The 19,442-nt window shown below is 42.3% G+C and overlaps 1 protein-coding gene across 1 annotated transcript in view; it reads right to left on the bottom strand.

The window, feature by feature from the left end:
* MKNK1 (MAPK interacting serine/threonine kinase 1) overlaps nucleotides 1-19,442 on the bottom strand; it is a 60,243-nt gene that overhangs the window by 12,109 nt on the left and 28,692 nt on the right. The window contains exons 5-8 of the mRNA XM_060231771.1: nucleotides 18,789-18,862; nucleotides 16,038-16,142; nucleotides 2,952-3,007; nucleotides 2,575-2,670 (exon numbers count right to left, since the gene is read on the bottom strand). Of these exons, the coding sequence (XP_060087754.1) occupies nucleotides 2,575-2,670; nucleotides 2,952-3,007; nucleotides 16,038-16,142; nucleotides 18,789-18,862 (331 nt within the window). The remainder of the gene's footprint in view (nucleotides 1-2,574; nucleotides 2,671-2,951; nucleotides 3,008-16,037; nucleotides 16,143-18,788; nucleotides 18,863-19,442) is intronic.

Here is a 19,442-nt window from a genome sequence, read left to right on the forward strand (position 1 = left end):
GATTGTGTGGATCACAACAAACTGTGGCAAGTCCTTAAAGAGATGGGAGTACCAGACCACCTGAAATGTCTCCTGAGAAACCTATATAAGGATCAAGAAGCAATTGTCAGAACAGGATATGGAACAACTGATTGTTTTAAGTTGAAGATGAAAATATTGGATTTATATCCCGCCCTCCACTCCAAAGAGTCTCAGAGCAGCTCACAATCTCCTTTACCTTCCTCCCCCACAACAGGCATCCTGTGAGGTGGGTGGGGCTGGAGAGGGCTCTCACAGCAGCTGCCCTTTCAAGGACAACCTCTGCCAGAGCTATGGCTGACCCAAGGCCATGCTAGCAGGTGCAAGTGGAGGAGTGGGGAATCAAATCTGGTTCTCCCAGATAAGAGTCCGCACACTTAACCACTACACCAAGCTGGCTCTCCTGTTTTAGAACAGGAAAGGGTGTTTGACAAGGATATATATTGTCACCCTGCTTTTTTAATTTATATGCAGAGTGCATCATGTGGAATGCTGGCCTGGATGAAGCACAAACTGGAATTAAGATTATTGGGAAAAACACAAACCACCTCAGATATGCAGATGACACCGCTCTAATGGCAGAAACTGAGGAGGACTTAAAGAACCTTTTGTTGAGGGTGAAAGAGAAAAGCACAAACTTAGGCTTGAAACTCAACATCAAAAAGACTAAGATCATGGCATCTGGCCCCATCACACCTTGGCAAATAGAAGGGGAAGACATGGAAGCAGTGACGGACTTCATATTTCTGGGATCCAAGATCACTGCAGATGGTGACTATAACCATGAAATTAAAAGATGTTTGCGTCTTGGGAAAACAGCTATGGTGAACCTAGGCAGTATATTAAAAAGTAGAGACATCACCCTGCCAACAAAAGTCCATTTAGTCAAAGCGATGATATTCCCAGTAGTAATGTATGGCTGTGAGAGCTGGACCATAAGGAAGGTCGAGCGCAGAAGAATAGATGCTTTTGAGCTGTGATGCTGGAGAAGAGAGTCCCTTGCACTGCAAGAAGATCAAATCAGTCAGTCCTAAGGAAAATTAACCCAGACTGTTCCCTGGAAGGTCAGATGCTGAAGCTCAAATACTTTGGCCACCAAATGAGAAGAGAGCAGTCACTGGAGAAGGCCCTGATGCTGGGAAAGACAGAAGGCAAAAGAAGAAGGGGACGGCAAAAGATGAGATGGCTGAACAGCTTTACTGATATAACTAACACGAATTTGAGCAGACTTTGGAGGCTGGTGGAAGATAGGAGGGCCTGGCGTGACTTTGTCCATGGGTAGCAAAGAGTCAGACTCGACTGTGCAACTGAACAACAAAATGTGCAGTAAAGTACTTTTTGTGAAGTGATGCAAAAGTGAAGTAAATCAAATTTATAAAAGAGGACTGCAAAACGGGATTTACTACAGAGGAAAACCACATATGATGCTGTGCTTTATGTGCAACAGGTAATTAGAAAACAATTAAAGGTTGATCTCATTTTACTGCAAGTAGCCCTTCCCTTTGACTTAGACCTGTCTAGCACCATTCCCAATTTTGCCTAAGGGTACCAGTGCCAGAGGTGGTGATCTGAGATCTTAATATCAAAAAGCACTGTAAATATAGTACTGGGCTCCCATAACTGTGCTTAAGAGATCAGGAATTATTTATAAGATCATGTCATTTTCATCCTTATCACAGCAAATACTTCTCTCTCCTCTCCCCCTCTGCTGTCCATGCTTACAGCTAAACTTGTTTTTTCCACATAGACAAAAGAAGCCATAAGTAGGAGGCAGATACCTCCCAAACTAGTTTTGTGACCATAATATGGCTTTGGGTAAAGGAGGGCCCACTACCTAAGGTCAGTGGCTAAACAATGATATAATAAATTAACTTCTATTAGCCATATATTGTGAAAGTGTCCTGAGCACATGTATGCAGGGCTGGCACTGGAGTTTTTGCCACCCCAGGCAAGGCTCTGTCCCCTGCCCTCCAGTGGGAAAGGGCCCCCAGCACCGGCCCAGATCAGGCCCCATTTGCACGGAGGGCTTCTCTTGAGGAGCGCTCTGTTCGAACCACGCCCCCCCCCCAACCCTCCTGCCGCACAGGAAGGCTGAGTGGGGACAGATGGCTCCGTTTGCACAGAGCTCAAGAGGAGCCCTCTGTGCAAACGCCCCCCCCCCCAGCTCAACCATCCTAGTTCGCTGACTCCCATGCGCCGGTCCTGTACGTGTGCTTCATTTGTTAGAAGCATAATGCTCGGTAAAGACTGATTCATTCAGAGTGCTCAGTTTGTATCCATTATTCTTAGGAGAAAATAGTTGCAAGAGAAGCTGGTTACATTAGTTATTCGGAACATGCAAGAAAAGTGGGAGACAGTTAATCAATATGTTTGAGGTTCATCTTCAGAAGACAATTTTTGATAAGGGCAAGAGCCAAAACTTTAAGAAATTATCATCATTAATGGCGTGACATGCCCAACATTTGTACAACTTTTAGGCAATTCATTAACATCTCTCCTTCCTCCTACATTACCACAACACAGCTAAACAACAGAAGAATGTACTTAGCTACATACTGGAGTAGTCAATTCAGGCGTAGTTATTGGTGTACATGCACTGTTGAGCTTCATTCCACTCCCAAGGTCAAAGTCACAAATTTTCACCGGTGACACCTGAAATGGGAAATGCACCAAGATGATGAACATAACCCTGAAGTAAATTAGACTTTGATGACTAACAAGTTCATTTTAGTATAACTTCCCATTCACAAGAACCTGCATATAGTGAAGTGAGCTGTAGTCCAAAGCTTATGCCAAAATAACAGCTGATTATCTTTAAGTTGCCATAAGTTACTTTGTTTTACTTCAACAGTAAACAGAGCTAGCCCTCTACCATTATTAATCCTGAAAAACAGCTACACACCAGCATAGAGCAGCTACAAAGCATGAACTACCTTATCGTGAGATTCACAGAGTATGTTTTCTGGCTTCAAATCTCGATGAGCAATACCTAAAGACAAAGAAAGAGGTCCTGTCAAACTGAGATAGAGAAAAACTATAACAGCGTTTGCTTCTCAATGTTCTCATAAAAACAGAATTATAATCAGATTGCTCATCAACTATAATCTCAAGGCACAGCAAAATATTATACTGAGTGGCAGTAGGTAAGCCAAAAACCAGGCTTATGCAACAATGATCATTTTTGGAGTTTAATTTCCTTCATGGCCAAAGCTCTCATATCAGTTAACTAGAAATAATTAAGACAGACTAGGGGCAAGCCATCACCACCCCCTCAATCTCTGCGCTCAGGCTGCAGCTGTATGGTTTCTATTCCTCTATTCTAGATGCCTCTGTTCACCTTGGAAGAAGGAACTGCCAGAGAGTCTACGATCCAAGACATTGCCTAACCAGGGAGCACAGGGAAGTTCTCCACTCTAAAAGCTAAAGCTATTGCATTTTTTGTAGTGATTTTAATATTGTTGGAAGCCGCTCTGAGCTGTTTGGGGAGGAGCAGGATATAAATGTGCAGAAATAAATAAAGGATTTATACTTCTTTGCTGCCTGAACTCTCTGCCTTGTGACTACAGATTAAAGGCAAACGGGATTTCCTCCCAGAAGCCATAGAGTAAAGGTGCTCACAAGGCAAGATGAAAAACTAATGCAAAGAGGCTAAGGGGAGAAAGAAATAAACAAAAACAGGCTTGTGGGTGGAAAAGCTCCCTGGACTCTTGTCTAACCAAGGTCCTGGCTTGCCCATCTCAAAGATGACTCCTTCTGATGATCACAAGCTTTGGTTTAGCTGTTCTCTTTGGATTGTCTACCAAAATTCTCTAGAGCAAATCTAAGCCTGGTTGTCTTCCTTGCTGTCCCCAAATATTCTCTTGTAACATTCCCTCAGAATTCTGCACCCCAGTCCCTCCCCTCTTCTATATGCATGGCTTCCTGAGCTGGGTGCCTGGTGAGACTCTATGGAAGTCTCTGATGCCTGGAAAAAAGGATTATGCATAAGCTCTGGAGAAACAGTGTGGTGTAAACAGAGTGTCAAAGTAAGATCTGTGAGACCCAAATCCTCACTCTGAGATGAAGTTGCTGGATGACCTTAGGCGTGTCTCACACACACACAGCCTAACCTACCACACTGGGTTGTTGCAAGGATAAGATGGAGGAGCACAGAACACTGTTCCACCCTAAGCTCCTTGGATGAAGGGCAGGATGAAGATGCACTAAATAAAGAAATTGGTTTCTTGGTGTCACACCTACTGTTCATAAGAGGAAAACCAAAAGAATATTCTCAAAAATGTAGCCACTAACTCAGTACCACATAGAACAGCCTCTAAAGAATGTGACAAATGATTAGTAATATACTGTACTAATATACTCATATTTTCATATGAATCGCTGTATTTAAACATGCTAGCTTTAACCAGGAAAAATCCAGCAATATAAAATTTTGCAAGTCATGAGCTGTACTCAAACCTCTCCCCAACTTATTTATATATTCTTTACACTTTTAGGCCGTCCTTCCCTGAGAGCAGGACTCAGGTTGGCTTACATCAAGGTAAAAACACAATGTGTATTAGTTAAAATTAAGTTAATAAAAGCATAATATAGACTCCCAAGATAAAAACCAGTTACAGATGGCAGAGTTTAGATTCAAACTGCAACTCCCCAAAGCATCTAGAAGGCAGGTGGGGGGGGGGGGGGGAGAGAGCCCAGGAGTGCTAGACTACTTGCTATCCTGTGGCTGTCCTCAACTGAAAGCCTGGCGGATCATCTCTGCCTTACATGCCTTGCAGAAAGGCAGTAGACCCTGCAGGGCATTGATATTCTCAGGAAGAGAGTTCCATCAGGTGGGGGTCAGGGCCAAAAAGTCCCTGGCCCAGGACAGCCGTATTTCTCTGGTGGCCAGGGACCACCAGAAGATTTTTCATGCCTGAGCGTAGCGCTCTACTGGAGGAATATTGGGAGAGGCAGTCCCGAAAGTATGTTGGTCCCTAACCACGAATGGTCTTAAAGGTTAAAACCAGCATCCTGAATTTGATTCAAGGTTAAAATCAGCACCTAGAATTTGAATTTACTAGTAAATGCTTCTTTCCAGAGTCTTCTTGTGAAATGGCTCTCCCGTCACCTTTACCCTGACTCTGCAGAAGGAAGAAAGCAGCAATACAAGAGACCCTGTCACAGTTGCCACTAGAGGTGTGTGTTTGGAGAATATTAGAGAAAATCTTATTGGTATTTTCCAGGTATTTCTTAAACCAAATACATATTAGATAATCTGATTTGGCTACCAACATAGATGATACTGAATTATTCGGCTTTACTGTATAGCTGCTGGTGCAGTGGTTTAAACTTTAAAGAGCTACAAAGTTACCGTTCACTTCTCTCCTCCTGGGCTCTTTCCTACCTTTTGCTCTGGATTCTAGGGTATCAGGAGGGAGGGGGAAAAGAGGCATCTCAGCAGCCTACTGGTAAAAGCACCTTAGGGGGAACTGTAGTGCCTTAGAGCCAATCAGTGCAGTACATTTGCAAATGGCACTGAATTGCAGGTATGCAACTTTGCAAGGTTGTTGCTGGCTTTAGTAAAGTAAAGTAAAGTAAATTTATTTTTCTATCCCGCCCTCCCCCGCCAAAGGCGGGCTCAGGGCGGCTCACAGACATGGAATACCATGATTTGGATAAAATACAATGTAAACAGGAGTTTTAAAAATACAATTCAACTACATAAGTTAATTAAAATAGATAAAACAGGTACTATAAGGTGCTATAGATCACAATCATGCATAAGATGACTAGATGGTTACAGGTCGGTTTAGCCAGGTTCTAACTTAAAAGCAAGCTGAAAGAGAAAGGTTTTGCAAGCCCTGCGGAATTGATTCAGGTCCCGCAGGGTTCGCACCATCTCTGGAAGTTGGTTCCACCATCGAGGGGCCATTGCTGAAAAGGCCTGCTCCCTGGTTGTCTTCAGTCTAGCCTCTCTTGGCCCAGGGATTTTTAAAAGATTTAAAAGATTTTGAGAGCTAGATCTCAGTGCTCTCTGGGGAACATATGGGGAGTCAGGCTTTCCCCACCTTGCTTTAAATGTGAAGTCAGGCTTTCCCCACCTTGCTTTCCCCACTCATTTCCCAGGGAACAGGAGGGAGAGGGAAAGGAGCAGTGGCAATTTGGCAAATAGGGCAACTACTCTTTAGTCAACACAGAAGTTTGTTCTTTTGTGCATGGACAAAGAGCATAAAAAAAGGAGTACGGCAGAGCTAGACTCCATTGCTGAGAGAGGTTTGGAGTGTGTATGGCTGGCTTCGGCTTTAGCTGCTGCTCTGAGCCTAACTCCTGCTACCTGAGAGGCTCTGCTGTGGACTTCAGATTAGATCCTGCCTGCCTGGAGAAGACTAAAGACAGCAACCGGCTTGACTTAACACTATTTTAAAAGTTTTATTATTTTACCATCATTTGTTCTTTGGGTTTGGTGGATGGTAGGTTGTGGGGGGGAGGGGGTTGTCAGGCCAAAGGCATCAAGCCTTTTTTGGCCCCCTCTGGTTTCATTCTTAGGTTTTACTTCCTTCTGGGTTTAAGTTTGGAGTGTTTTGCTTTAATGTTTGGGCATGGTGGATGTGTGGGGGAGGTGAGGCCAAGGGCCTCAGGCCCCTTTTTTGTTTCCTTTGGGTTTATTCTTAGGTTTTATTCCTGGTTTTTTGAGGCTTGCAGATATTTGTGTGGAGTTTGGTATTGTCTAGACCTGATGGTAGGTGGGGAGGCCTTCTTTCTGCTTTGGTTGCTTTTTGCTTAAGTCCTTTTCCCCACCTTCCCCCTCTGGTATTTCTTCCCTTTAATTTCTAGAAGGTTGGGTTTTTTGGGAGGTGTGTGTTTCACTGTGTGTGTGCTTCTGGTTTCAATGTAGGACTACTGATCTGAGATTGTGATTCTGTGCTTGACCTGTTGAGTTGGCATTTGCCACAATGGCACTGTGTTCTGCTGCTAGGCACTAGTAGGCTGGCACTGTGTTCTGCTGTTTTTGCAGATATGCCCCTCCCCTCTGCTTGTACTTCAAAAGTTATCAGATTTAACCTTTAGTTATTTTATTTTTATTTTATTTATACCTTTGACTTGATGAATCACTCCATCCCGACCAAGCCAGTCTCTGGGTGATGTACAACATAATTTATAAATACAACACTTAAAACCAATTAAAATAAAAATTACAAATTCTAATGGCATCCTATTAAAATTTTCTGACCTAGATTTCCAGATGCAGGCAGCAGTAAGGGACCCCTACGGGGTGGGGAGAGGTGCCATCCCGGCAACTGTTGTTATCCTAACTGAAAGCCTGGCAGAATATCTCTGCCCTACAGGCCCTGTTGAACTGTAAAAGATTGTAGGGCAATGATGTTCTCTGGCAGAGAGTTCCACCAGGTCAGGGCCAGGACTAAAAAAGTCCGAGCCGTCGTTGAGTACAGCTAGACCTCTTTAGGGCCAGGGATCGCCAGTGTAGCTGGCGCAGCACAGGTTGAATATGTGCTTCAGCAGCTATGCTGCAAATTTGATGCCTCTACCTCAGAACCCCCATCACCACCACTGACTTTAATGATGCGGCATTTACTTTCATGTCATTTGAGTCACTGAGTATCATTTAAAGGTTAAGTTAGTTAAGTTAGCCTTTATTGGCATAAAATATATAGATGTATATATCAGAGCAAATTGGTTTAAAAAAAGATAAAATGGAACAATTGCATACATATACATCAGGAAAAGCATAAACAAACAATTTCTATGAGATCCTCTGACATGCCTTTAAAACAGAATAAAGAAACTTAGTCACTTTCTCAGTGACATTAGATAAAGTATCGTTCAAAAGATTATAGACCTTAAGTGCATCAGAACAATCAACCATGCTAACTAAAAGAGGATGTAAATACTCGTGACGAAGATCTGTATACAAATTACAATAAGGAAGAATATGAGTAACTGACTCCACACATTTTTGGTTACAGAGACAGTATCTGACTGAGTAGGCTGTCTTGTTAAATCTGCCATAAAGAATGGCAGAGGGCATGGCGTGGCATCTGGCAAGGGAAAAAGCTCTATGCCGCTGTGGCACCTGCAAGATGGATAGATATGAGGCCATTTTCCCTGTACTAAGAGAGATCTCAAAACTCAGTGGGGAACAAGTTTTCTTAGCCAGACTGTATAGGTCTTGGCGCTCAATATGCGCCCCCTTGCCCAGATTGCCCAGAGATTTGGGCTTGGGTGCCACCAATATGCAGGTGACACCCAGCTCTATCTACTAGTGGACAGCCGGCCTGACTGCGTCCCGGAAAACCTGGACTTAGCATTGCAGGCCGTGGCAGGTTGGCTCAGGCTGAGTGGGTTGAAGTTGAATCCAACGAAGACAGAGGCCCTTTGCTTGGGCCGTGGTGCCCTGGGAGGGGAAGAGGGTCAAGAGCTTGGGGGTTCTTCTGGAACCTTCATTATCAATGGAGGCACAGATAGCGGCCACTGCCAAGTCCACGTTTTTTCACCTTCGACAGGCGAAGCAGTTGGCCCCCTTCCTTGGGCGCCAGGACCTAGCAACGGTGATCCATGCTATGGTCACCTCGAGACTGGACTACTGTAACGCCCTCTACATGGGGCTGCCCTTGTGCAGAACTCGGCGGCTGCAGCTGGTGCAGAACACAGCGGCTAGGCTGTTGTTGGGGCTCCCAAGATGGGAGCACATACAGCCGGGGCTACGCGGACTGCACTGGCTGCTGGTGGTGTACTGAGTTTGTTACAAGGTGCTGGTTATTACCTTTAAAGCCCTATATGGCCGAGGACCTGTCTACTTGAAGGACCGTCTTTCCCCGTATGAACCCCAGAGAGTGCTGAGGTCAGCTGGAAAGAACCAGCTGAATATCCCTGGGCCAAGGGAGGCCAGATTGAAGACCACCCAGGATCGGGCCTTCTCCATAGCAGCTCCCCTACTGTGGAACCAACTCCCGGAGGAGGTACGGGCCTGCAAGACCCACCTCTTTAAAATAGCCTTCACTTAATACCAAGCCAAGAAAGTCCTGCTGGATATGTTTTACGTTTTAGTCACTGGATTTTATGGAAGATCTTAACTATAGTACCATAATGTTAATCTTAATGTAAGTTTTAATGATTTTAAGGATGATTTTATAATTGAAATTGTAATTATTGTATATGGTTTTACTGTACATTGTATTTACGTTTTGTGAGCCGCCCTGAGCCTGCTTTGCGGGGAGGGCGGGATATAAATAAAAAGTATTATTATTATAATATCTAGCAACCTGTTTTTAATTTGTTGGACTGCAGTGGTGAAGGACAACATGGACAATAGTTCTAGGGATAAACCCATTGCTTTTATTTTTCTCTCAATTTGTGCTGACCAATTTGACAAATTAAATTCAGAGAGCATTTGAGAGATATAGCTCCCCGGTTCAGAGTTGTAGTACAAGCGTAGCCAGAATTTGAAGGTCAAGAGCCATGCACTAGTAACCATTAAAGACATGCCAGTTTCTAAGCAGATAACTGCATATGGGACACATTTTGGCATGCCCAGAATTTTACGCAAGAATTTGGATTGGACACGTTCGATAGCACCTTCATAAGATCCAATCCAGATTGGGATGCCATACAGAAGTTGTGAAATCACTTTGTTTTGGATATTTTTATGGCAGCTGGCACAAATTGGTTACCTCTGCCATAAAAAAGCGAGCTATGGCAGATGCACTGATGTTAGCTATCTTCACTGCATACTTGCGATGGGTAGATCAAGTCACATTATATTGAAAATAAACACCTAAGTATTTAAAATACTTGACTTGGTCTATCTCTTTACCATCAATAACCCATTTGTAAAGTCTCCACTTTTTTGAGAAAACTAAGATTTTGGACTTCTCGTAATTGAGCTGGAGCTTATTACTAGTAAAATACAGAACACAACGGGACAACAGACATCTTAAGCTGACTCTAGAGCAGGACAACAGCACTTTATCGTCAACATAAAGTAACAAGGGTACATGTAATGCACCATGTTTTGGACTATGGCAGTCAGAACCAGACAACTGAATAGCCAGGTCATTAAGGAAGAGATTGAATAAAAAGGGAGCCAAAATGCAACCCTGTTTGACACCCTTATTGGCAGCAATCTTCAATGGTAGGTTGCCTGCTAATGAGCATTTGATCTGGCAGGTGGTAGAAGTGTGTAATCTCTTAATAAGCATAAGGAGTTTTTTATCCATGTTTAGTTTATCTAGCTTAATCCAGAGGAGGTCCCTGTCAACTGAATCAAATGTGTCTTTTAAATCTAAAAAAGCAACAAATAATTTCTGGTTATTATGCACAGTGTACTTGTTACCCTAGATGGGATAGGGTAATGCAGTGGTCTAAAGTGGTCTTCCCTTTGCAGAATCCCAACTGTTCAGGGCCTAGAATTTTTTCCTGCAACATCCAGAGATTGAGCTTGACTAATAGATGTTTGGAGTAAAGCTTGCCAATGATGGAGAGTAGGCTAATCGGCCTGTAATTGGCAGGGTTAGTGTGATCACCTTTTTTGTATAGCGGTACCACTATAGCATTCAACCATGCCAAGGGAATTATGCCAGTTCGATCTACAATTGTAAACAGAGATGCAAGGGGAGAAACCCACCAGTCTGGGTCTAATTTTAAGATTTCTGAGGAAAAGGCATCCAGGCCAGGAGCCTTTCCTAATTTCAGTTGTATAATTAATTCTTTTATTTCCTCTGGAGGGACAGGAGGCCAGTCAGGTAAATCGGCTAGAGGAAAATCAGAGTTCAGCACAAGTTAGATCTTGATGGAACATAACTGAGAAGTGCTGAAACCAAACATAAGAGGAAATGGCAGACATAGATGGGTCATCGGCCCAGAATGCACCCGAGACTATGGCCCAGAACTTATTAGAATTTTTTAAGGCAGTAGCATGGTATAGCTCTTCCCATTGAGTTTTAATATAATTGTGCCTCTTTTTTGTGATAAGGTGGTGCAACTGAGTCTTAAGCACAAAGTATTGTGATGGCAAGGTCAGGGCCTTTGAATTGCGGTATTGGTTGAAACTTTACGCAGAAGAGTTTGTTTCTTTACATTCTCTGTTGAACCATCGGTGTGTAGAATTTACTAGAATAATTGCACCTCTGCTTGGGCACCCTGATCTGACACTCAGTGATTCAGAGATATAAGATGTTAAAGAATTGTAAGTTGATATAGATACATTAGGGTCAGATGCACATATTAAAGAGAATCTGTATTCTACAGCGGGACCAGATCTGAAGAGCTGTTGGGTTTTCCAAACTGTGTGATCGTTCCATGGAATTCTGGGCAATAAGTCAGGAGTTACAGGAGGGATAACTGTGAAAACCAATTTGAAGAGTCAAAGTGAGGGGAAAATGGTCACTAATAATAAAATCCCCCAATGTAAAATCTTTGACATAAGGTTTCAATAAAGGAGAGATTAAAATGTAATTAATTATGCTACAGCCCCTCGGGGAGACAAAGGTGAATTCTCCTGAATTTGGATAGCCAATCAAACGTTTAACCAAATTCTGTTGTATTGCATACAGAATTTGGTAAGACAGATGCCTGCTGAATTAGGAAGGCTATCCTTGGAGTATCTTGGATAGGAGAAAATGGGTGGAAGGGTGTAGTCTTGGTTAAAATCAAGGGCTTTAAAAATATACTACAGTCCTTCCCTACCCTAGCATTAAATTATTTCTGTAGTTTGAAATTTCCTCTCTAATCCCTCCATGAGTGTGGTCAAGTGTTCCCAATATTGCAAAAGAGTTAGCTTATCTAGAGAGGGTGGTACATTTATATTCACAATAATTAAGGAGAATTTTTTGAGAAGCTTGACGACCTGCACCATAGAGATGTTTGCCTGTAGAGTGATGTGTTCCAAGGCAAAATGTGAGAAGACAAGTATAGACTATCCTCTTTGAAAATGACCCCTTGTCATTACTCCTGAAGGCTGGGAGGGAATAGGACTTGTACCCTTCTAGTTGGATCTGGTGTGGAGTCCAGGTTTCTTGTAGTAGTATAACATCAAACCCCTTAAGATATCTTATAAACTCAGCATCCTTAGCCTTATTCTGCCAGCTGGCCACATTCCAGGAGATGATCTTAATATCCAGAATGGTGAAGGGTTTGGATGGCGAGAGTATGAAAGGGGTGGTGAGTCAGTCTTCTCTAGTTAGTTGTTCAAGGGTGCTATTGGTATCATGAAACACAGATCCATTACCCAAGCAGTTCGAGATGTTCTTAATTAGTTGACTTGTATTTGGCCACACGATCTCACTATTGCTGCTCAGAAGGGGGTTCTCAGCAATTACTGGAGACGTATGAACTTCAGCTTGTGTTGATGACTCAAGGTTCTCCTTGAGATCCAATTTGCCTTCTATGGAGGAAATTAAATCAGTCTTCTCTTCAGGATTCACTTGTTGGAAGGGTGAGTGGTTTACTCCTGTTTTCCTTTGGTCTACCTCCATAGAAATGAGAGGAGTTAGAGGGACTGATAAAGCTGAACCATTCTCAAGAGTGTTGGGCATCATGAGCAGGTTAGATACTTGTTGTGTGTGATCACTTTTTGTTTTCAAAAGTTTGTCCCTCAACACTTAAGAGTTTAGTTGTGATTGCAAGTTGTTCCATAGATGGGAGAGCTGTGAAAGAGTTAATTAGATCCTGTTCTATGGAGTTCTCAAGAAGGCAGCGGCGTCACTAGGGCGGGGCCAAGGGGGCCATCGGCCCTCCCCCAGAGCATTCTCATTGGCCCCAGGCACTGACCCATGACCCCCCCCCAACAGGAAGGGGCTGGCCCTGGGACTAGAATGCTGCTGCTGTGTGTGGGCTGACCGGGATTCTGAAACCGGGGCCGCGCTGCCGCCGGCTCAGCTAAAAGCGTGTGGGTGAGTGGGGGAAACTTAAATGCTGCAAAACTGGTATCTTGGATTACGGGGGCTGGTCATGTGACCAGAGGGTGGATGAGGGAGGGGCGGGGTTGTGTGCGGAGGGGGTGACGCAGCCCTCCAAAAGGGGTGATGCCCAATGGGGGGGGGGTGACTTGAATCAGTTACACCCCAGGGTGCAACCCACCCTAGTGATGCCTCTGCAAGAAGGAGATGCTCTGAAGCTGGGTTCAGGTAGAAAGGTGAATCAGGACCCTGAGCCAAGCCACTCTGGTCTCCAGCTTTCGTCATTCCTGCCTTGAAATTAATGTCCTCTGTCAAAGAGCCCTCTTTTTGCCAGTGGGGTAGCAGGGGGTTTATAAGAGAATTGACAAAGACCCTAGCTGGAAAAATCGCCTTGGTGTGAAGGAAGTCTTTCTGAGACTGCAGCAGATTGGGGATCCTGGAACTGCTGAAAGTGAGCAAGATTCTTTGAGCCTGATTTGGGCTGGTAAGAGGTTCCACCATAATTAAGTCAATTGATGGTAATTTCCCCCTTATGTGCTTCAGCAGCTATGCTGCAAATTTGATGCCTCTACCTAAGAACCCCCATCACCACTGACTTTAATGATGCGGCATTTACTTTCATGTCATTTGAGTCACTGAGTATCATTTAAAGGTTAAATGTTGAGCAAATATGTAAAAGGTCTGTTAAAGCCACAGACTACAAGCAAATTTCTTTAAGTATGCTATGTACTACAGAGATCTCAAATAAGATGTCTAGTAGAAAAACCACATGAACCATGCACTGGTAAAATTACGATCTTCCATGGATCTTAATTGTCATATGTAGCAAATACTTCACCTTCTTGTTTAATAGCCTGTATGCCATCGCTTATTAAGTATTTTAATACTACACAGCGGAATCATAAACTAAATGAGAAATCAGAAATATTACAGATGACTACTCTGCAAACATTTCTTCCCACAGCATCTCAGCAGCCACTTCAAAAGTATTTTCTGTCATGGTTATTTGTCACTGCTCATCAATTCTTCACATGAGCAAGCACAATTGACAAGGGTCATTTTAAAAATAAACAAGCGAGTCACTAGATTCCAAAGCTGCTGATACTTACATTTGCAGTTACTTTAACAATACTTACTGCGTTTCAGAGTTATTTCACAAGGCAACATTACCTTCCCTCCAAGTATGCTATACCTTTAACGCAAAAATGGGCTGCATCTTAGGAGGAAATTTTCCATTCCCTCCCCATTCTCTGTCCAGATAGTCCTTTAACTATGCTATACAATCCCTAATTAAATAGTTATGTTCAAACACTTTCTTTGTCGCATACCAAGTTATTCAGTTCAGCTATGGCATTTCTAGATATTAATTTCTCCAACAGGCAAGCCAGTTTTGCTCCTCAGATTCTATAGCTTCATGCAATGTTAACTTCACTGCATGCTAGACAGTTGTTGCTAAAGTGGTACCAGAAAATAAATGATTTCTTAGAGTAAGAAGTAAATATAGCACCACAATAACAGCTGCTGAAAGTGGTCACTTGCTTGATCAATAAAAGAATTGTTGCCCATTAAATATAATTTTCCTTTAGCTAGTACTAGTTAACATAAAAATGCTAACAAAACTCAGCTTCTGATTGTGAAAAAGAAAAGGCCTATGTCTATCTCAGAGGTATCATAACTGCCTTATCGGGACAGGTATTCTTACAACCCAGCTTCAACTAGTTATCTTGGAATTCACTGCCACAAAATAGAAAACAGCTTTGTGGACTAATCTGCATCTCTAATTCTGAACCTGGCTCTACAATTAAAAAAACCATAAATGACGCCAGGATGGACATGGAGGAAAAAGCAGGAAAACCTAAAATGTTTTTTTAAAAACTCTAAAGAAGATAAATGCCAACAAAGTTCTTGTGACGCTACGCCACGAATCCTGGTTACTACCCTGCAAATTGCTAGGCAACCCTGTGTAACACTGCAAACCAATTGCTGGGGGACAGTGGGCTTGGAACTGAAAGCTCTAAGACTCCCCTCAGCAGGGAGAGATGGGCACCTCATCAGTTCCTATCCTACAAGAAACATCAATAACAGCAGAAAAAACAAGAGAGTAGGAATCAGGAGGATGGGATTTTCCCTATCACTCTTCCACGTGTCTTACCTTTTCTAGCCACCTGCAGGTGCCAAGATTGCATCATCTGTTAGGCCATGTGCAATTTAGCCCCCCAGAATGCCTGTGAAAGTGGAAGCCTTCCTACCTTTATAGCCACCATTGAAAAGTTATAATGATCGTAAACTTTGCTTTATGTCTTAATTGTGTATTTCTTAAATAAGTGACTGGACAAACATCAGACACAGCAAAAACATGCAGCTGCTATGTTCATTTTTTAGTTGCACAGTCGAGTCCGACTCAACTGCAAATAATTCAGAACCACATCTAAGAGTCAGCTGATCTATATATCATACTCTTGGCTCTTATTTTGCACATAGAAAAGATGCCATTCATCTTCTGATGGCACAGGAAATGACTGCTGAAAGATGTTGCCATTTTCAGCACTCCAGACACTGCATCAACTTCCCTCACTAGTATTTGCAGAAGCCACTTAAGGTCTTACATCTGTTTAAGGAAGCAGAATAAGAAACAGTGCAGCACAACCTCTGCCACTCTAGAACTGCATATACATCTATTCAACCTACATCTGTAGTCATGGATTGGAACTCTGAAAAAGCCAGTCATAAGATACCCTGACCTCAATGAATTTAAGGCGTACTGGTCTTCATCCAAAAATCTGCCCAGCCTCCTTCATAACACATAAACTTAGTTGACTATCAGACAACTTCAGGCATGAAGTCAGTAATCAGGCTTTTGCAAGTGACATGTACATGGCCTGAATCATTGCATCTGACTCAACTCATGCACAGAACATGCTCATCTCTACTAATTTCAGAAACTGCTGCACAAAGACAGTAATAATATTGCCAGAGATCCTATATTATGTCTCCACAAGAGAAAACAATAAGCTTTTAACATGATTTCAAGGTTTCATGCTGAATTCTTTATATGAATTTGATCTTGTCTGACCTGAAAGATAAGCAATGTTAATGAGTTAGTAGAATGAAGGGTTTGTATTTTACCTTTTGTGTGGAGGAAATCCAGAGCACAGGCAATAGCTTTCACTACCCTGCTGGCTTCTCTCTCATTAAAGTGCTTTTGCTTTTGTATATGGGCCAGGATAGAGCCTGTGAAGAAAGAGGACAAGCTGGTGCTTTTTAGTACAAAGGCATCTGAAAGGGATTCTAGAGTCCAACATTCCACAGATCTGAACCAATGTGTTCAATACAAACCAAATATCAATATTTCTGATCTCAACACCAGCCAGGCCAGAATTATTGTGTTTTTTGGTAGGTTAACCGGCTGCATCAATAAATAGTTCATGCAAAATAAGGGTCTGCAGAAAACAGGAAATTTGAAAAAACACTAAAGCTTCGGTCTATAAGCTCAGGCACGAGTGGTGCTGAAATAGTATCATGGAATTCACTTTTAACCTTTCAGACAGATACTAGCATGAATGGAATAATTCAAAATGACAAGGACTGCATGAACTGTGCTTCTGCATGATCAAGAACTCAGGTGAGTGATGGAGGTCACCATGAGACCAGTGTTCCCTCTAAGCTAAGTTAATGTGCGCTAACTCACAGTTTAACCTCTGGCTCACACATTCTTGTCTTAGCTCAGGAAAAATAGCCCCAGAGCAAACTAATTTATGCAATAGCTTAGAACTTTAATGTCAGTAGCTCATAAAGTAAAATTTTTGCTTACAAGACTCCACAGCTTAGAGGAAGTATTGCATGAGAGTATGGTGTGCTCATGTCATTCACTCACAATGCTGTTTCACTACCTGTCCCAGCTGAAACTATGGATAAGGAGAGATGTGGGGGATGGGGAGGAGACTGGATTTATATTCTCCCCCCCCCTTCATTTGAAGTCTCAGAGTGACTTACAACCTCCTTTCCCTTCCCCTCCCCACAGCAGACACCCTGTCAGGTAGGTGGAGATGAGAAAGCTCTGACAGATACTGTTCTTGAGCAGAGGCTCTGAGAGAGTTATGACTGACCCAAGATCATTCCAGCAGTTGCAAGTGGAGGAGTGGGGAATCAAACCTGGTTCTCCCATACAAAGAGTTCATAAATTTAACCACTACACCAAATGGGCTACAGATCCTTATTTTCTACAAACCCTTATTTTGCATAAACCAGGGCTTTTTTTGTAGAAAAAGCCCAGCGGGAACTCATTTGCATACCCTCTGACACAACTGCTTTGCATAGGGCTCCTCTGTAGAAAAAGCCCAGCGGGAACTCATTTGCATATTAGGCCACACCCTGTGACACCAAGCCAGCTGGAACTGTGTTCCTGCTCAAAAAAAGCCCTGGAATAAACTATTTATTGAAGAAAAAGAGGAAAGAAAGCAGTAAGACTGCAAAAAGAGGGAAGCAGGAAAAAAAGGATGTGGGGAGGAGAACTGAAAGAGAGGGGACACCAACAATGGGGAAAGGTTGAGAAGAGTTCAGGCAAGAGGCTCTTGCTCTTCTGCTGTCATTGACATGACTAGTTCAGGGTTTGTGTTTGTGTGTGTGGGGGGGTATGTACTTTTACAAAGTGCATCCTTTCCCTTTCCTGTTCACACTACAGAATATAGGAATCTATTTATATTTGCTTCTCATCATAAGTGTGTTGGGGGGGCAGTGAGATGGCAGAGACAATTTTATCTACCATCTTGGGAAATAAAGTATAGCATTTCCTTTAGCTAAGTTTAATGCATACAGAGGAACTATGTTAAGCAACAGAAGGAGGCATCTTGCAGAATCTTAATGTGTAACAAGTTATTCTAGCATTAACACTGTGGACTGGAGTCCACTTGTATGCATCTGATGAAGTGCACTTCAGTCTGCAAGAGCTTATGCTAAAATAAAAAACTTGTTTATCTTTAAGGCACAAAATTCTTACTTATTATTGCTTTAATACTGCCACTCTTCTAGATTAAAATAGCAAGCTGTGTTCAGCATAGAGCTTGCTACTGATAGTAATTATGCAAACAATGAGTATTTATCTAGGTTTTATTATCCCTATTATTATTGAGTGCTCTTTTTATACCAAAGTGGTATGAAAACAAAGAAAGAGCAGAGTAGCCATGGAGAAAATGAATGTATTCAGACTGCAGAAAACCAACATTATTCCTCTCATGCCATCAGCAGCTACTATCACACATTTTCAAGCTTTTCTCCACAACCATGAGGGCTAAAACTTGCTATTTCTAAGACACACACTCCCAAATTTCTATATAACATTTTTTATAGAACAAGATTTTGGAATTAACATAAAGGGAAATAGTAAATGAGTCTCAGAAGAGGCATGTAAGGCAGAATCAGGTTGTGGACAATACAGCTGTGTTGTTTACTTATAAATTTAGCACTGCTGAGGAATGTTTGTTCATTACAGTTGCATAGTAGAGTACAATGACTTTGATTTTCAGGATGTAAATTACAGCAAGGAAAAAATTGGTGCTTTAATGCCTTCATTTTTTAAATCCTGACCCAACTTAACCACCCTCCTTCGACTACAATTATTCTTTGTTGATTTTATTAACTCTAATCTTTGAAGCTTTGAGACTGGATAATCAGTGGATGTCTAGACACATCGATATACATCATCTCTGAAGATGCACTTTACACAGGACAAAATGAATAATGTACATAATACCAAAAAGTCTTTGTATTACATTTTCACTCTGATCATTTCTCTCAGAAGTTTAAAGTCTTATAAACCAACAGTTTGCAAAGCCAATTTATTATGAACACATGCACACAAACATTATGTACATACTGTACCTCCAAGCAGCTTTTCAAAGACAAGGTAGTACTTTGCATCATCTTCAAAAAATTCTACTAGTTCCAAAATGTTCCTTTAAAGAAAGGATAAACTGTGTTCAGTTTTTCCCCTACATATTTAAAACACAGCACACTGAAGAACAAAACAGAATATTCTTATTTGAAGATGTCTTGATACTTTAATAAAATATCAAGTCAACTTTGACTTTTTTCAGAGGCTGTTCAAAAGTGCTTCTTGGAACAGAAGCTGACCTAAGAACAAGTCAGGAGGTCAGATCTGAGGAAGACGCTGACTGTGCAGACACTACAGAGGGTGCAAAGGCCTTCTTTTTCTCCTTCAACAGGGCAATGCAACCGTCTCCTATAGTGCCACTTTCAGTCAGGAGGCTCTCCTATGATAGACCTTCAGGGTAAACTGCTTGCAAGCCTCACAAACACTGACATTATGGGATTCACCCAGACACAACAGGCACAGGGAGGGTTTGTCCAATTATGTCATCTTGGTACCATATTTGGTACATATTCTGAAGAAGGCAACTGTGAAGACTAAATTTGAGGTGACAACCTTTTTTCCCCAATGAAATCACCAATGAAAGAAATGATGGAACACAAACAGCAAGAAGATCAGCAAACTCCTCTCGCCAATAACCTCTG

The sequence above is a fragment of the Heteronotia binoei genome, chromosome 2 (assembly GCF_032191835.1).
Source record: "Heteronotia binoei isolate CCM8104 ecotype False Entrance Well chromosome 2, APGP_CSIRO_Hbin_v1, whole genome shotgun sequence".
In the NCBI taxonomy this organism is placed as follows: domain Eukaryota; kingdom Metazoa; phylum Chordata; class Lepidosauria; order Squamata; family Gekkonidae; genus Heteronotia; species Heteronotia binoei.